This window comes from Bombina bombina, chromosome 6 (genome assembly GCF_027579735.1).
Source record: "Bombina bombina isolate aBomBom1 chromosome 6, aBomBom1.pri, whole genome shotgun sequence".
NCBI classification, from domain to species: Eukaryota; Metazoa; Chordata; class Amphibia; order Anura; family Bombinatoridae; genus Bombina; species Bombina bombina.
Window position 1 is genome coordinate 709243968 of NC_069504.1, and position 18550 is coordinate 709262517.

An 18550-nucleotide genomic window follows, 5' to 3' on the forward strand; every position below is an offset into this window, starting at 1 on the left:
GGTCTGGCATTTCTATCTCACAGAGCCTTGTGGCTAAAGTCCTGGTTAGCGGATATGGTTTCTAAATTCAAGGCTTCTTTTCTTACCTGTTAAGGTGAAGTCTTTATTTGGTCCTGGTCTTAACTCAATTATCTCCACGGTGACTGGAGGAAAAGGGGCCTTCCTTACACAGGATAAGAAGACTAGATCAAAGGGTCATCAGTCTTCTAATTTTTGTTCTTTTTGCAACTATAAGGGACAAAAATCCTAATTCTCCAATAAATTAGATCAGCCCAAGTGTTCCTGGAAGCCTAACCATGCTTGGAACAAAATATAAACAGTCCAAAAGACTTCCTCTGAGAATAAGACAGAATGAAGGGGCAGCCCTCGATCCGGGATCAGGTCAGGACGGGGGCAGACTATATTTCTTTCTGGATACTTGAGTTTGCAATGTCCCAGATCCTTGGGCAGTGGACATTGTCTCCCAAAGATACAAGATAGGTTTCAAATTGGGGCAGCAGATTTCTCTTATCAAGACTCTCATCAAATCAAGTGAAAAAAGAAGCTTTCTTAAATTGTGTAAAGGACCTCACTTCCTTGGGAGTGATCGTTCTGGTCCCTCCTTCAGAACAGGGATTAGGTTTTTATTTAAACATTTTCATAGTTCCCAAGAAGGAGGGAACCTTCTGTCCTGTTCTGGATCTAAAATGTCTCAACAAGTTTCTCAAGGTCCTTCAAGATGGAGACTATCAGATCCATTTTCCCCTTTGGTCTTGGAGGGTCAGCTCATGACCACTATAGACCTGAAGGATGCGTAACTCCATGATCCTATTCAAGGAACACTTTAAATTCCTGCGGTTTGCCTTTCTAGACAAACACTTTCAATTTGTATTCCTTCCCTTTGGTCTAGCTACAGCTCCCAGAATCTTTACAAAGGTACTGGGGGCTCTTTTAGTGGTGGCCCAGTCTCAGGGATTCGCTGTGACCCCGTACCTGCACGATATCTTAGTAAGGCTCCATCTTTTCATTTTAACTCTGTTATTTCTTCTTCTCTCTCATGGGTGGAAGATAAACCTGGACAAGAGTTCCCTGATTCGCAATACCAGGGTCGTTTTTTTGGGGACAATCATAGATTCCGTCTCTATGAAGATCTTCCTGACAGGTTTGAGAAAGTCCAGACCTCTCTGCCTGTCTCTCCCTTCAGTTCTCGGCACACCCTTCAGTGGCGCAGTGCATGCAAGTAATTGGTCTCATGGTGGCCTCCATGGACATTTACCTTTTTGCCCGCTTCTATCTGATACCTCTCCAACTATGTATGCTCAGACAATGGAATGGCGATCATTCGGATCTGTCACAGCAAATCGTCCTAGACAATCACACAAGAGAATCTCTGTACGATTTTTTCAGATTCCAATCAGACAATATAACTTCTGTGGCTTACATCAATCATCAGGGAGGAACAAGGAGTTCCCTGGCAATAAAGGAAATCTCTTGCATCCTTCAGTAGGCGGAGTCCCACAATTATCACATTTCGGCCATTCATATCCCGGGAGTGGACAACTGGGAAGCGGACTATCTGAGCAGACAGGCGTTCCATCCAGGGGAGTGGGCTCTTCATCCGAGGTGTTTTTCGAGATAACCCTCAGGTGGGGTGTCCGGAGATAGACCTAATGGCTTCTCACCTCAATACCAAGCTACCCAGATACGGGTCCAGATCGAGGGACCCTCAGGATGCACTAGCATTTCTGTGGGAGTTCAGTCTAATATATATGTTCTCTTTGTTTGCCGTTCTTCCCATGGTCATAGCCAGAATCAAGGAGGAGCGGACCTCTGTGATCCTAATTGCTCCAGCTTGGCCGCGCAGGATTTGGTTTGCGGATTTGGTGAAGATGTCGTCCTTCCCTTCCTTCTACTTCAAGGTCCATTCCTTCGTCAAAATTCTATGAGGCTGATTGTGTGGAGATTAAACGCTTAGAGGTTTTTTAGATAGGGTCATTGACACGAGTCTCAAGGTTTTCCTTGGCACAAGGTACAAGTTCCTCAAATTCTTTTGTTTCTCCAAGAGGGTTTGGAGAAAAGTTTGTCTGCTAGTTCTTTAAAGGGACAGATCTCTGCCCTTTCAGTTTTGTTGCATAAAGAGTTAGCCAGTTTGCCGGGCGTTCAGTCTTTCTCCTGTTAAGTGTAGTCAGTCCACGGGTCATCCATTACTTATGGAATATATCTCTTCCTAACAGGAAACTGCAAGAGAATTACCCAGCAGAGCTGCTATATAGCTCCTCCCCTCACCTATCATACTCAGTCATTCTCTTGCAGCCTAACTAAAAAGGAAGCTGTGAGAGATCTGTGGAAGTCTCATACAGAGATAGTTCTGGCATTTCTGAGGTCGCATGGGTGGAAGGTGAACGTGGAAAAGAGTTCTCTATTACCACTTACAAGAGTTCCCTTTCTAGGGACTCTTATAGATTCTGTAGAGATGAAAATTTACCTGACAGAGGCCAGGTTATTAAAACTTCTAAATGCTTGCCGTGTCCTTCACTCCATTCCACACCCGTCAGTAGCTCAGTGCATGGAAGTAATCGGCTTAATGGTAGCGGCAATGGACATAGTACCATTTGCGCGCCTGCATCTCAGACCGCTGCAATTGTGCATGCTAAGTCAGTGGAACGGGGATTACTCAGATTTGTCCCCCCTACTAAATCTGGATCAAGAGACCAGAGATTCTCTTCTATGGTGGCTTTCTCGGCCACATCTGTCCAAGGGGATGACCTTTCGAAGGCCAGATTGGACGATTGTAACAACAGACGCCAGCCTTCTAGGCTGGGGAGCAGTCTGGAATTCCCTGAAAGCTCAGGGATTATGGACTCAGGAGGAGAAACTCCTCCCAATAAATATTCTGGAGTTAAGAGCAATATTCAATGCTCTCCTAGCTTGGCCTCAGTTAGCAACTCTGAGGTTCATCAGATTTCAGTCGGACAACATCACGACTGTGGCTTACATCAACCATCAAGGGGGAACCAGAAGTTCCCTAGCGATGTTGGAAGTCTCAAAGATAATTCGCTGGGCAGAGTCTCACTCTTGCCACCTGTCAGCGATCTACATCCCAGGCGTGGAGAACTGGGAGGCGGATTTTCTAAGTCGCCAGACTTTTCATCCGGGGGAGTGGGAGCTTCATCCGGAGGTCTTTGCTCAACTGATTCGTCGTTGGGGCAAACCAGATCTGGATCTCATGGCGTCTCGTCAGAACGCCAAACTTCCTTGTTACGGATCCAGGTCCAGGGACCCGGGAGCGGTGCTGATAGATGCTCTGACAGCCCCTTGGGTCTTCAACATGGCTTATGTGTTTCCACCATTCCCGATGCTTCCTCGTTTGATTGCCAAGATCAAACAGGAGAGAGCTTCGGTGATTCTGATAGCGCCTGCGTGGCCACGCAGGACTTGGTATGCAGACCTAGTGGACATGTCGTCCTGTCCACCGTGGTCTCTGCCTCTGAGACAGGACCTTCTAATTCAGGGTCCTTTCAAACATCCAAATCTAATTTCTCTGAGGCTGACTGCATGGAGATTGAACGCTTGATTCTATCAAAGCGTGGCTTCTCGGAGTCGGTTATTGATACCTTAATACAGGCTAGGAAGCCTGTTACCAGAAAAATTTATCATAAGATATGGCGTAAATATTTACATTGGTGCGAATCCAAGAGTTACTCATGGAGTAAGGTTAGGATTCCTAGGATATTGTCCTTTCTACAAGAGGGTTTAGAAAAGGGCTTATCTACTAGTTCGTTAAAGGGACAGATTTCTGCTCTGTCTATTCTTCTACACAAACGTCTGGCTGAAGTTCCAGACGTTCAGGCTTTCTGTCAGGCTTTAACTAGGATTAAGCCTGTGTTTAAGTCTGTTGCTCCGCCGTGGAGCTTAAACTTAGTTCTTAATGTTCTCCAAGGCGTTCCATTTGAACCCCTTCATTCCATTGATATCAAGCTGTTATCTTGGAAAGTTCTGTTTTTGATGGCTATTTCCTCGGCTCGAAGAGTCTCTGAGTTATCTGCCTTACATTGTGATTCTCCTTATCTGATTTTTCATTCAGACAAGGTAGTCCTGCGTACTAAACCTGGGTTCTTACCTAAGGTAGTTACTAACAGGAATATCAATCAAGAGATTGTTGTTCCATCTCTGTGTCCTAACCCTTCTTCAAAGAAGGAACGACTTTTGCATAATCTGGACGTAGTCCGTGCCCTGAAATTCTATTTGCAGGCATTTTCGTCAAACTTCTTCCCTGTTTGTCGTTACTCTGGACAGAGGAGAGGTCAAAAGGCTTCGGCTACCTCTCTCTCTTTTTGGCTTTGTAGCATAATACGCTTAGCCTATGAGACTGCTGGACAGCAGCCTCCTGAAAGGATTACAGCTCATTCTACTAGAGCTGTGGCTTCCACCTGGGCCTTTAAAAATGAGGCCTCTGTTGAACAGATTTGCAAGGCTGCGACTTGGTCTTCGCTTCACACTTTTTCAAAATTTTACAAATTTGACACTTTTGCTTCGTCGGAGGCTATTTTTGGGAGAAAGGTACTTCAGGCAGTGGTTCCTTCTGTTTAATGTTCCTGCCTTGTCCCTCCCTTCATCCGTGTACTTTAGCTTTGGTATTGGTATTCCATAAGTAATGGATGACCCGTGGACTGACTACACTTAACAGGAGAAAACATAATTTATGCTTACCTGATAAATTCCTTTCTCCTGTAGTGTATTCAGTCCACGGCCCGCCCTGTTTTTACGGCAGGTCTAAATTTTAATTAAACTCCAGTCACCACTGTACCCTATGGTTCCTCCTTTCTCGTCTGCTTTGGTCGAATGACTGAGTATGATAGGTGAGGGGAGGAGCTATATAGCAGCTCTGCTGGGTAATTCTCTTGCAGTTTCCTGTTAGGAAGAGATATATTCCATAAGTAATGGATGACCCGTGGACTGACTACACTACAGGAGAAAGGAATTTATCAGGTAAGCATAAATTATGTTTTTGTTCAGGCCCTGGTTAGAATCAGGCCTGTGTTTAAACCTGTTGCTCCTTCCTGGAGCCTTAATCTAGTTCTTCATATTCTGCAACAGACTCCATTTGAGCCTATGCATTCTGTTGATATTAAACTTGTATCTTGGAAAGTTTTGTTTTTGTTAGCTATTTTTTCTGCTCGTAGAGTTTCAGAATTGTTGACCTTATAGTGTGACTCTCCTTATCTTAGTTTCCATGCAGATAAGGCTGTTCTCCGTACTAAGTTAGGTTTCCTTCCCAAGGTGATTTCTGACCGCACTATTAATCAGGAGATTGTAGTTCCTTCCTTCTGCCCTAATCCTTCTTCTCAGAAGGAACATTTGCTTCACAATCTGGATGGGGTTCATACTCTAAAGTTCTATCTCCAGGCTACCAAGGAGTTTAGACAATCTTCTTCACTGTTTGTAATGTATTCCGGTAGGTGCAGGGGCCTAAAAGCCACTACAACTACTCTTTCCTTTTGGCTGAGGAGTTTCATTCGTTTGGCTTCTGAGACTGCTGGACAGCAGCCTCCTGAGAGGACTATGGCTCACTCTACCCGTGCTATTTCTTCTTCCTAGGCTTTTAAGAACAAAGCTCCCATGGAACAAATCTGTAAGGCAGCTACTTGGTGCTCTTTGCATACCATTTAAAAATTTTACAAATTTGGTTTTTTTTTGTCTCAGCTGAGGCTTCTTTTGGGAGAAAGGTACTTCAAGCGGTGGTGCCTTTAGTTTAGGTCTGCAGGCCTTTAGTTCTTCCTCCCTGTCCATTCTGTGTCCTCTCTGCTTGGGTATTGGTTTCCCAACAGTAAGTGAATGGAATCGTGGACTCTCCATGCCATTAGAAAGAAAACAAAATTTATGCTTACCTGATAAATTATTTTCTTACCTGGCAATTTTTAAAGTGGCATTTACATTTATAATCTTCAGGCATGTCCATACCCCTTGTGTTCCTCTTTCTCTTTCCTTATTCCCTCGGCTGAATGACTGGGGAGTATGGGAAGTGGAAGGGATACTTAAGCTTTGTTGTCTTTGCCTCCTCTGGTGGCCAGGAGTTAAATTTGGTGACGTTTTTATCCTTCTGCACTTTTACAGAGCTCTGATCTTCCTGTAGCTCACGTGAACGCTGTAGCGCTACTCTCGCTTCTGCTTCTTACTCTGTCATGGAACTTGCGAGGTTGTGCACTTCTGTCAACTCTGGTTGAAGTTGGTTAAAATTACACTTCGGTACTTGGAGGTGGCAAGTTCCCCAGTCATAGCTGGGGAGTATCTAGGTGCCGCAAATAGTTTTTATTTTTTTAGAATTATTTAATTATTTTTTTCTGTCAAAGTCTAATATTAAATCTGAGGGAACAGAATGCATACGGATAACAATATTTCCCCTTAACCTCTGGGGACAAATGTTTATTCTGTGAAGAGGCCCATGTAGTTCCCCCTGCACAACTATATAGAGGCCCATGTAGTTCCCCCTGCACAACTATATTATCTATGTTTGTCTTCTATGATGCAGTCAAAATCTAAAAAAAAATCTTTGCTTTTTTAAAGAAATTTAACTCCTCAGAGCCTTCTACTTCTAAGGACTCTGTTGCCTTTGACATCCCTAGTAGTTGCACCAGTAGTGCCCTGCGGCTCAGCTCAAACTCTTTATAGGGAAAAAATTTTACCAGGAGATTTTGCAGCACAGCTTTAATCTGATGTACCTGCTGCATTGAGCTCCTTGCCTATTGCAGGTAAGAGGAAGAGAAAAACTAAACATTTCTTCTAATATAGGACTCTCTTCTAACTCCAAGGCTGCGTTAGTCAGTTTATCACAAATTTCACTGCCTCTGAAGGTGAAATCTCTTAACCTGACTCTGCTTCAGACAGTCCAGTAGAATCAGAAGAGGTTCATTTTAGATTTAAGCTTGAACACCTTCATTTATTACTCAAAGAGGTGTTAGCTACCTTGGATGTTCCAGAGCCCAAGCCATCTGAGGCTCCTAAAATTCCTAAATTAAACAGAGGATATAATATCAAACCCAAGTCTGTGGAAGTCTTTCCTGTTCCAGCTCATATCTCTGACATCATTTCTAAGGAACGGGAGAAACGGGGATTCCTTTTTCTTCATCTTCTAATTTTAAAAGAATGTTTCCTGTTTCTGACTCCATCTTAGAGCTATGGAGTAATGTCCCTAAGGTGGATGGGACTATCTCTCTCCACTTTGGCTAAGAGAACTACTATTCAGTTGGAGGATGGTACCTCCTTTAAGGACCCTATGGATAGGAAAATGGAAGGGTACCTAAAGAGAATTTTTAATCAGCTTAGCCTTTTATGGCATCTGGCCGTGAGTATTGCAGCCGTCGCTGGAGTCGCCTCTTACTGTTGTGTCTCCTTATCTGAATTGATCTTGGAAGAAACTCCTTTGGAGGAGATTCAGGATCTGATTAAAGCGTTAAAGTTGGCCAATTCTTTTATTTGTGACGCTAATTTGCAGGTCGTTTGCTTGAGTGCGAAATCCTCAGGTTTCGCAGCCCTGTCTTGCAGGGTCTTATGGTTAAAGTCTTGGTCAGCTGACATGGTGTCTAAATCTAGACTTCTTGTCTTGCGTTTTGAAGGGAAGTCTTTATTGCGCCTGGGCTTGGTTCCATTATTTTTACGGTGACGGGAGGAAAGGGTGCCTTCCTTCCTCAGGATAAAAAGATGAGACCTAAAGGTTGTCAGTATACTAATTTTCATTCCTGGAAAGCTAATCAGTCTTGGAACAATAACAAGCAAACCAAAAAGGGGGCAGACTTTCCTTCTTCCAGGAAGCTTGGATTTGTGATGTTCCAGACCCTTTGGCAGTGGATGTTGTCTCCCAGGGATACAGGATAGGCTTAAAGTCTTGCCCTCCAAGTGGCAAATTCCTTCTATCAAGACTCTCTTCAAACCTGACAAAAAGAGAGGCATTCTTAAAGGGACATAAAACAGGTAAATGCATAGGGATTATCTGCTGGAGCATGCCTAGAAGCTGTGAACTCAGTTGAAATACAATGCCTGTGTCTAAACAATGATAAGGGGGGGGGGGTGGAGTTGGTTTCTCCGGGAAGCTTAGCTATGTAATTAATTTTGCTTGTTTTTGAAAAATATTTTAAAATTCTTGCCAGCAATTTATAAACATTTTTTTTATGCAAACACTTTTTAATTAATTAGCCCTTTTAGGATATGCACAGATCTCAACCTATTTTATGTCCCTTCAAGTTGTATTAGGGGCCTATCCTCTCTGGGAGTGATTGTCCCGGTTCCTCCTGCAGAACATCAGTTCCTGCAGTTTGCCTTTCTAGACAAACACTTCCAATTTGTAGCCCTCCCTTTTGGTCTGGCTACAGCTCCCAGAATCTTTACAAAGGTGCTGGGGACTCTTTTAGCGGTAGCCATGATGCAAGGAATTGCTGTGGCTCCGTACCTGGACGAAATCTTGGTCCAGGCTCTATCTTTTCATTTGGCTAGATCTCACATGGATTCTCTCTTGTCTCTTCTTCACTCTCATGGGTGGAAGATACATTTGGACAAGAGGTCTCTGGTTCCCAATACCAGAGTTTGTTTCTTGGGGACAGTCATAGACTCAATGTCTATGAAGATCTTTTTAACGGATCTAAGACAATCCAAACTTCTTTCTGCCTGTCTCTCTCTTCAATTCTCTGCACGTGCTTCAGTGACTCAGTGCATGGAGGTGATTGGTCTCATAGTAGTGACCATGGACATTATTCCTTTTGCTCGTTTCCATCTGAGACCTCTTCAACTATGTACTGTATGTTCAGACAATGGAACGACGATCATTCAGATCTATCTCAAAGGATCATCCTAGACAACCACACAAGAGAATCGCTTGGTGGCTCTGTCAGGATAATCTGGCTCAAGGCACGTGCTTTTTGCATCTTGGAAGATTGTGACTACAGATGCCAGTCTATCGGGCTGGGGAGCAGTTTGGGGTCCCTTAAGAGCTCAGATATCATGGTTGCCAGAGGAATCCAGCCTTCTTATAAACATGCTGGAGATGAGAGCAATTTTCAATGCTCTGATAGCGTGGCCTCAACTACGTTCGGTCCGATTTATCAGATTTCAATCGGACAACATAACATCTGTGGCTTATATCAAACATCGGGAGGTAACTGGAGTTCCCTGGCCATGAAGGAAGTCTCTCGCATCATTCAGTGGACAGAGTCTCACAATTGTCAAATTTTGGCCATTCATATATCGGGAGTAGACAACTGGGAAGCGGATTATCTGAGCAGACAGACTTTCCACCCAGGGGAGTGGGCTCTTCATCCGGAGGTGTTCTCTGAGATAACCCTCAGATGGAGTGTTCCAAAGATAGAGCTCATGGCTTCTTGCCTCAATTCCAAGTTGCCCAGATACAGTCCAGATTGAGGGACCCTCAGGCGGTGTTGGTGGATGCGTTAGTGGTTCTGTGGGAGTTTAGTCTGATTTACCTGTTCCCTCCGTTTGTTCTTCTTCCCAGGGTCATAGCTCGCATCAAACAGACATCTGTGATTCTAATTGCTCCAGCTTGGCCTCACAGGACTTGGTTTGTGGACCTGGTGAAGATGTCATCCTCCCCTCCATGGAGGTTGCCTCTGAGAACGGACCTTCTATTTCAGGGTCCATTCCTTCATCAAAATCTAGATTCTCTGAAGCTGACTGTGTGGAGATTGAACGCTTAGTCCTGTCTAAAAGAGGTTCTTCAGATAGTGTTATTGACACTCTGATCCAGGCTTGTAAGCCTGTGACTCATCGGATATATCATAAGGTATGGTGCACCTATCTATCCTGGTGCGATTCTCGAGGATTCCCTTGGCACAAGGTGAGAGTTCTTCGAATTCTGTTATTTCTCCAAGAAGGCCTGAAGAAAGGTGTCAAAGAAAAAAAAGAGGGCGCCTCATAGGGTGAGTAGGTCTTGAAAATGTTGTTTATAGTATAAGATGAAAAGGCTTACCGGATGGTAGTGCACCGTACTCTTGACCGGTGCCAGCAGGCGGACTAATACTTAACAATGGTTAGCACACTGGTCTGACTCGTTAGTCACCTGGGTCTTGATTTTCTCTGGATCGGTCTCAGCCGTGCTCCAAAAGTAGCCACTCCGTGGGTATAGACTCAGTGTTGCGATGTGCCTTATCGAACATCCATTAAGCAATAGAACCATATGACAACTTCCGAAAAGTTTGAAGGTTAAAAATGCTTTTATTCTTATCACTGCAATGCGTTTCTCGACCGTATAAGCTGATCGTTTCCTCAGGCAATACAAACTGAGAAAATGCCTTTTTAACACTGAAGAAAGGTGTGTCAGCTAGTTCCTTAAAGGGACAGATTTCTGCCCTTTCGGTTTTGCTTCACAAGAAGCTGGCTAATCTTCCAGAAGTTCAGTCTTTTGTTCAGGCCCTGGTCAGAATCAGGCCTGTGTTTAAATCTGTTGCTCCTTCTTGGAGCCTTAATTAAGTTTGTATGTTCTTTAAGGGGCTCCTTTGAGCCTATGCATTCTGTTGATATTAAACTTTTCTCTTGGAAAGTTTTGTTTTTGTTGGTTATTTCTTCTGCTCGAGTTTCAGAATTATCTGCCTTACAGTGTGATTCCCCTTACCTTATTTTCCATGCAGATAAGGCTGTCTTTTGTACCAAATTGGGTTTTCATCCTAAGGTGGTCTCTGACTGCAATATCAATCAGGAGATCGTAGTTCCTTCCTTTTGTCCAAATCCTTCCTCGGTGTTACCTTCAGTTTAGGTCTGCCTACCTTTAGTTTTCGCTCCCTGTCCATTCTGTGTCCTCTCTGGCTTGGGTATTGATTTCCCAACAGTTATGAATGGACTCTCCATGCCATTGGAAAGAAAACAACATTTATGCTTACCTGTGATGTCTGTACCTTTAAGAGGAGGAGTTGTGTCTCTGATGCCTATTTAATGCCTCACCTGCTGAATCTCATTGCTTGATTAATTGTTGTCTTTGTTGTACTCAGAACAGGACTCTAGCTCTGTCAAGCCTGGTTTGTGATTATTGCAAAGGAACTTTCTTTTCTGCAGAACCAGTTGCTCACCTTGTTTTTCTACAGGATCCCTAACTTGCCTCTAGCCTTTCTAAGCTTAAGACTGCCTGATACTTCTTGTCCTCTGTGTTTACCTTGGGTATAAGGAATTCAGCACATTAGCTGGCCACCCAGGGTCACAAAAGACACTTCAACTACTCAAGAGATCCTTTTGGTGGCCTAATATGGCTAAAGATTGTGACCAACATGTGCAGTCTTGTCATACTTGTGTTACTTCCAAAACTGATAGGCAACATCCTTTCGGCTTACTTCTACCTTTACAAACTCCAGATAGACCATGGAAGGACATAGCTATGGACTTCATAGTGGAACTACCAAGGTCAGAAAAAAAACACACTATTCTAGTCATCGTCGACCTTTTTAGCAAAATGGTGCACTTTATACCCTACCACCGTTTACCAACAGCCAGTGAAACGGCAAGAATGTTCATTGATAACGTGATTAAGCTACATGGTTTTCCTTCTAGTATTACTTCAGATCGCAGAACGCAATTCACGTCAAGGTTTTGGAGAGAACTATGTAAAACTTTCAAGATACAACAGCACCTCACCACTTTGTACCATCCGCAGACCAACGGACAGACAGAAAGGGTAAACCAATGGTTGGAACAGTACATCCGTTGTTATACTAACCTTTTCTGTCCCTAGCGGAGTTTGCATATAACAATTCTACTCATTCTTCTTCCAAATACTCCCCATTCTTTGCAAATTATGGTTTCAACCCAACCTACCATTTCTTTCCATATTTGGAATCAATTTATCCTGCAGTAAACGATCAAGCAAATACTATGTCAGAAATCTTCAAAGTTCTTCAGGATAACATCCAAATAGCCAAATCCAAACAGAAAAAATACTATGACTTGAGGAGACATCCAGCCCCTATCTATCGAACTGGTGATTTAGTATGGCTCGCCACCAGAAATCTCAAGTTGCAATTCCCTAGTCGGAAATTCAGTAGCCTCTTCCATGGACCTGGTAGAATAATTCAGTTATGAATTGATTCGTGGACTCTCCATGTCAGGAAAGAAAATAATTTATCAGGTAAGCATGAATTTTGTTATATCCCCCTGGATAAGATCTCGCTCTTTTCCCAGGCAATCTTGGTCTCATCTAACAATGGATTTAGTTACAGGTATTTCTGTATCTAAGGGGTGTGCTATGACCTGGGTAGTAGTGAACAGATTCTCACATAAAGCACAATTTACACAACTACCTGGCTTTCCACCTGCCCAAGAATTAGCCTCATAGTTTATCAACCATATTATCCATCTACATGGATTTTATTGCAATATTGTGTCTAATAAAAGCTCTCTATTCATCTCTAAGTTCTTCTCAGGAGTTTGCAGAAATTTGAGCATTACTATTTCTTTCCCCCTCTGCATATCATATCCAGTCCCAAGGCCAAACCTAGAGAACCATTAAAAAACTAATCCATCTTAAATTCTTCTCTTCAAACCTCACAATTCTTTGCAGCCATAGAGGCCCATTTATCAAGCTCCGGATGGCCCGTGTTTCTGCAGGCTCGCCAGAAACAGCAGTTATGAAGCAGCGGTCTAAAGACTGCTGCTCCATAACTTGTCCGCCTGCTCTGAGCAGGCTGACAGACATCGCCGCAATTCAACCCGATCGAGTATGATCGGGTTGATTGACACCCCTGCTTGTGGCTGATTGGCCACGAATCTGCAGGGGGCGCGAGTTTCACCAGCAGCTCACAAGAGCTGCTGGTGCAATGCTGAATACAGAGAGCGTATTGCTCTCCGCATTCAGCAAGGTCTGTCGGACCTGACCCGCACTGTCAGATCAGGTCTGACAGACCTTTGTTAAATAGGCCCCATAGGGTAAAACCCTTGAACTTTCTAATTGGAACCACCTTCCTCTGTTTACCCGGTTTATTAGATAACAAAAGAGGGTTGATGACCATAAATGTTGATGGCCTATTTTTCATTCAGCAGACAAGGTATGGCTTTCAATAAGACACTTGACACCATCTGTAAAGCTTAGGCCTTGTTAGGTCTGTCCTCTCTGCGTAGCAAGACAAGTCTACTCAGTCTCATATTGTCTGTTTTTGCCTTCCTCTTTGAAAATACACCCCAGAGTGAGAGACACTACAGCACACCTTACAAGGGACAGTGTACTGTAAAATTGTTTTTCCCTTTATGTGTTTCCAATTACTTTTTTTACCAACTGCAGGGTATAAAATGTATGAGCATTTGCTTTTTAAGGTTTATTTGTGTATGAAATAGCTGATTTTGTGTTTTGAAGCCACAACCTAATAAAATGGGTTGACCTTGTAGGTATACTCAGATCTCATTACTTTATCACTTTGTGTACATATACATGATTATGTTATTGTATATCTGTCTATAAACCAGAGACTAATATTTAGAGAGTACAGTGGAAAATTAACATTTTATTACCTTATCTCTTCTATACCCCACTAGGAGTGTAATTTCTTTTGCTGACTGTGTTTACACAGATTATCTATAGCATGGACCTAAGGCCAGAAACTTTCAGTATAGGTGGGGATACCACAGGCTAAATCAACAATTTCAAATACCAATATAAGGGTAAAGGAAATACTTGGAAACAATTAAATACACTCCAGCAGGTAAAGTGGATCATTGGGAACAAATTAAAGGGGAGAACATATTTTTTTTAGTAAACTGTCCCTTTAAAGGTATGTCTGGCGGCCCTATCTGGTGAAGGATGCTCAAGCTTATGTAGCATCCTGCACCTATACCCAAAATACCTAGTTTACATCCCCCTGATTACTAAAACCTCTCCTTGTGCTCAGGCAACCCTGGTCTCATCTAGCAATGGGCTTTGTTACAGATCTTTTTGCATTCCAGTTGTAATCTAGCCATATAAAGTCACACAACCCTGCCAATCTCAGACTTTATTCTGATTGGGAGTTGCATAGCTAATGGCTCCTGAGTGATACTTTATCTATGTATTTAAAGGGACAGTAAAGTTAAAATTAAACTTTCAGATTCAGACGGAACATGCAATTTTTAACAATTACTTATATTATCTAATTTTGCTTTGTTCTCTTGGTATCCTTTGTGAAAAGCATAACTAGGCAGAAGCAGCAATGCTTGAGGTTAGCTGGTAATTAGTAGCTGCACATATATGCCTCTTGTTATTGACTCCCCCAATGTGTTCAGCTAGTGCTCAGTAGTGCATTGCTGCTCCTTCAACAAAGGATACCAATAAACTTAAGCACATTTGATAAAAGTAATATATGAAAATGTGTAAAAATTGGTTAAATTTGTAGCATAAATTATTATAGTGGTATTTATCATATAGTAAATCGGAAATCCTAGTGCAAAAGAAAATTATCTGATTATAGCATTAGATAGATTAGTGTGTATGACTGTTTTTAAAAATGTTTTGTTATGAGAACAATATTTATTTAAATATCTCTATATCTTTGTAAGGTAAATGAGCTTTGCCAGCGTCTTGAGGACAGGATGTATCTTCTTTATGACCATCACAACAAACTTTTGCAGGATATGCTACAAGAGCTTCCAGAAATTATAGACAGAATCGGGCAGTTGCAAGCAGAGCTGAAACAAGTTTCTGAGACTGTTGCTACTGTCTATAAGGACCTCTGTGTGCAGCCAGAAATATGAAAACTTAGGAGTGTCTCATTTAATATTAGTTTGAAGTTCAAAATAATTATATCAATGCTTCCTTCTTAAGGATCTTATATTGCACAAAAATATACCAGTTGCAATCTTGTTTGGAATTTATAAAATGTATTACTTTCTTACACACAAATAAATACACAGATATTTCATTACTAATCAAAATATTAACTTTGTGTTTTTTTGTAGTTAAATAGTTTTTTTTATATTTTACAAAGAAGAAAATTATAAATAAAAATTAAAGAGGCACACAACAACATTTCTGTTCTAAATAAACAGAAGCACGGTGCAACTACGATTCAAGAGTTTTATTTCTATAAAAATATTGCGTTTCAAACACAATAGTAATGCACTCACATAAATCAAAATAATTGTATTAAGCGTAAGCACCAGGGACCTCTGTAACTCAGCTATATTCCTTTATGCGGTGTTATGTCAGATTCTTGGACCTGTCAAAATGTGCGTCCACGTGACATCACCGCATTCCTGAATGCACTCATCACTGTTGCAGAATCTGACAGATCACACCGCACACCAGATATTGCAGCCTTGAGAGAAGTGCATCCATGAAAATATGATGGGCGGTTTGCTATCAAATAACCCTCCTCCACTTCTGCACATGGCAGGCTCCAGCCTGGAAAGAGTAAGACTGTGCTTGTGTGATAGAAAAGCAGCACCCTTCACAATGATTTTAACCCTGCAGATGCACAGGGACATGGAGAGAATAAACGTTCAGTTAAATTGATAACTGTCATGAATACCTCATTATTTAGATGCTAAAGGGTTAATTTTCTGTAGCTTGTGTGCTAAAAACATTTGTTTTTCAGAAGAAATTTGTTAATGTGTTTTCCCTTTGATACGCCAGAACACTCATAAATACTTTGTAAGATATACAAATGAAGGAATGACTGGGATTTCAGGCTTCAGGAGAGGTTAAAAAGTTCAAGGTGTATTGCACATAAACAACAGTAAAGCAGTCCATCACCACAGTAGCATACATCCATACTTTGTAAGATACACAAGAGAGAACTTTATGGTCTAACTGGTCAGTTTTTATTGCCATAACCTTTCAGCACAGAGAATGATGGAACACAGAGCCTGTATCCAGGAATGGGTAGCTTCCCTTCAAGATAGGACTGGGGTTAATGCTGTGTCCATGTAAACCTCTTAGTAAGAGTATTTCTAGCTGTTAGCTGCTGGATGTCACAGGGATTTTCTCTGTCCTCCTTCCAGCAATCTGTGCTAACACCCCCACCTGGCAACCAGTGTTAGTTTGCACTGCTTTCCTTTCTACTTCAGGTCCCTGTCAGAAGTTGGATGAAGCTGTCAAACCTAGAAGTTCTCTTTCTGTTCCAAAGCAGAGGCTCCAAAGGTAAGTGTCTTTTCCTTGTACAGTGTTGGACATATAAAGACACTTTAAGGAGTTTGAATCTCCTAGATTCCTTATATAGAGCCTGGGGACATATATATCCCTTATGTTAGGGGATCCTTTATATAAGGACAGTTTGCTAATGCAGGGCACTGTGCAACATTTTCTGCTGAAAGATCCGTTTAAGGATCGTATCAGTAAAGGGGATGAGGCTGCCTTGGCTAGAAGTGGTGCGTGACAACTTCGTGTATTATACTGATAAGTTTTTTCATGGAGACTTATTTTATTAGCACGGAGTGTATTGGCTACTTTGTTAGGCAATGTACATTAGATATAGAGCCTTGCTGTCTTGGTATTTATAGTGACTCTGCTCTGAGTTACAGGGCAGGAATAGCGCCGCTTTCGTTTTCCCGCCTCTTTTCCTCAGCACTACGGACCTCCTGTAGGAAACCATGTGACTATGCTCGCATCACTTTCCTTCTGTTTTCTGATTTCAACTACGCAGGTAGAGTGCAGTGCTACAGCGGTTTAGTTTCTGCTGCTAATTTATATATCTGGTCAGGGAGGTTGGTAAGTTTCTCAGTCACTGCTGGGGCATATATAGGAGCTGTTATTTCAAATTTATTTTATCAATATTAAAATATTTTTTACATTGGTTTCTGTGGGGATTTTTTCCTCAATATGGAGGATAGAGTGGACAAAGATGTTTTTTCTTTACCATTGAGGGACAAATGTCTTTATTGTGAGGAAGCCCATGTGATCCCACCTGCACAGTTATGTTCCTCTTGCTTATCTTCCATGTTGCAGTCAAAGTCCAAAAAATCTAAATCTTTGTGCTGTTTCCAAGAGGTTTAACCCTTCACAGCCCACTACCTCTCAATACTCTGTTGCCCTTGACATGCCTCAACTTTCTACTCAGTCCCGTCCCGTTCCTAGTAGTTGCACTGGCAGTTGCAGCCTTAGCTCAGTCTTTTTATGGGGGGAATTTTTTTTTACCAGGAGATTTTGCAGCAGAGCTTCAATCAGCTTCAATCATACCTCAGTAGCCTCTGAAGGTGAGATCTCTGAGTCTGCTGAGGACAGTCCAGTGGAGTCTGAGGACATTAATTTCAGATTTAAACTCAAACACCTTTGTTTGTTACTCAAGGAGGTGCTAGCTACTTTAGATGTCCCGGATCTAAAGCCGTCTGAGGCTCCTAAGATACTAAAACTGGACACAGTTTGATGTCCGGACCCTTGAGTAGTAGACGTGGTATCCCAGGGATACATGATAGGGTTCAAGTCTTGCCTTCCAAGAGGCAGATTCCTTCTGTCCAGACTCTCTTCAAATCCTGTGAAGAGCGAGGCATTCTTATGTTGTGTAAAGGATCTTTCTTCCCTGGGAGGGATTGCCCCGGTCCCTCCTGCAGAATGGGGATTAGGGTTTTATTCAAATATTTTCGTGGTTCCCAAGAAGGAGGGAACTTTCTGAACCCATTCTGGATCTAAAGTGTCTCAACAAGTTCCTTAAAGTTATGTCCTTCAAGATGGAGACTATCAGATCCATTCTTCCGCTGGTCCAGTTCATGACCAATATAGACCTGATGGACGCATACCTTCATGTTCCCATTCACATGGACCATTTTCAGTTTCTAAGGTTTGCCTTTTTAGACAAACATTTCCAATTTGTAGCCCTCCCCTTTTATCTGGCTACAGCTCCCAGGATCTTTACAAAGGTTCTAGGGGCTCTTTTAGCGGTAGCCAGGACACATGGAATCACAGTGACTCTTTACCTGGACAATATCTTGGTTCAGGCTCCATCTTTTCCTTTGGCAAGATCTCACACAAACTATCTTTTGTCTCTTCTTCATACCCACGGGTGGAAGATAAGTCTCAACAAGATTTTCATGCCTCCCAATACCAGGGTTTGTTTTCTGGGGACAATAATAGATTTAGTATCCATGAAAATCTTCCTGATGGATCTGGGACGATTCAAACTTCTCTCTTCCTGTCTCTCTCTTCAATCATATGCACGCCCTTCAGTGGTGCAGTGTATGGAAGTAATTGGACTCATGGTAGCTACCATGTACACTATCCCTTTTGCTCGATTTAATCTGAGACCTTTTCAGCTATGTATGCTCAGACAATAGAACACTGATCATTCTGATCTTTCTCAATGCATTGTCCTGGACAACCACATGAGAGAATCATGGGAGATTGTGCCTACAGATGCCAGCCTTCTGGCCTTGGGTGCAGTTTGGGGTCCCTTGAAAGCTCATGAATACTGGTTGCCAGAGAAGTCTGTCCTCCCCATTAACATTCTGGAGTTGAGAGCCATCTTCAATGCTCTGGTGGCATGGACTCACTTTGTTCTGTCCGGTTTATCAGATTTCAATCGGACAACATAACATTGGTGACATATCAATCATCATGGAGAAACAAGGAGTCTCTTGCATCCTTCAGTGGGCAGAGTCTCACAATTGTCACATTTCGGCCATTCAT

The 18550-nt window shown here is 42.4% G+C and overlaps 1 protein-coding gene across 1 annotated transcript in view; it reads left to right on the forward strand.

The window, feature by feature from the left end:
* Window positions 1-14685, forward strand: part of SYCE2 (synaptonemal complex central element protein 2) — a 56328-nt gene extending 41643 nt beyond the window's left edge. Inside the window, exon 3 of the mRNA XM_053719397.1 lies at window positions 14491-14685. Coding sequence (XP_053575372.1) covers window positions 14491-14685 — 195 coding nt within the window. The remainder of the gene's footprint in view (window positions 1-14490) is intronic.
* The last annotated feature ends 3865 nt before the right edge of the window (window positions 14686-18550 follow it).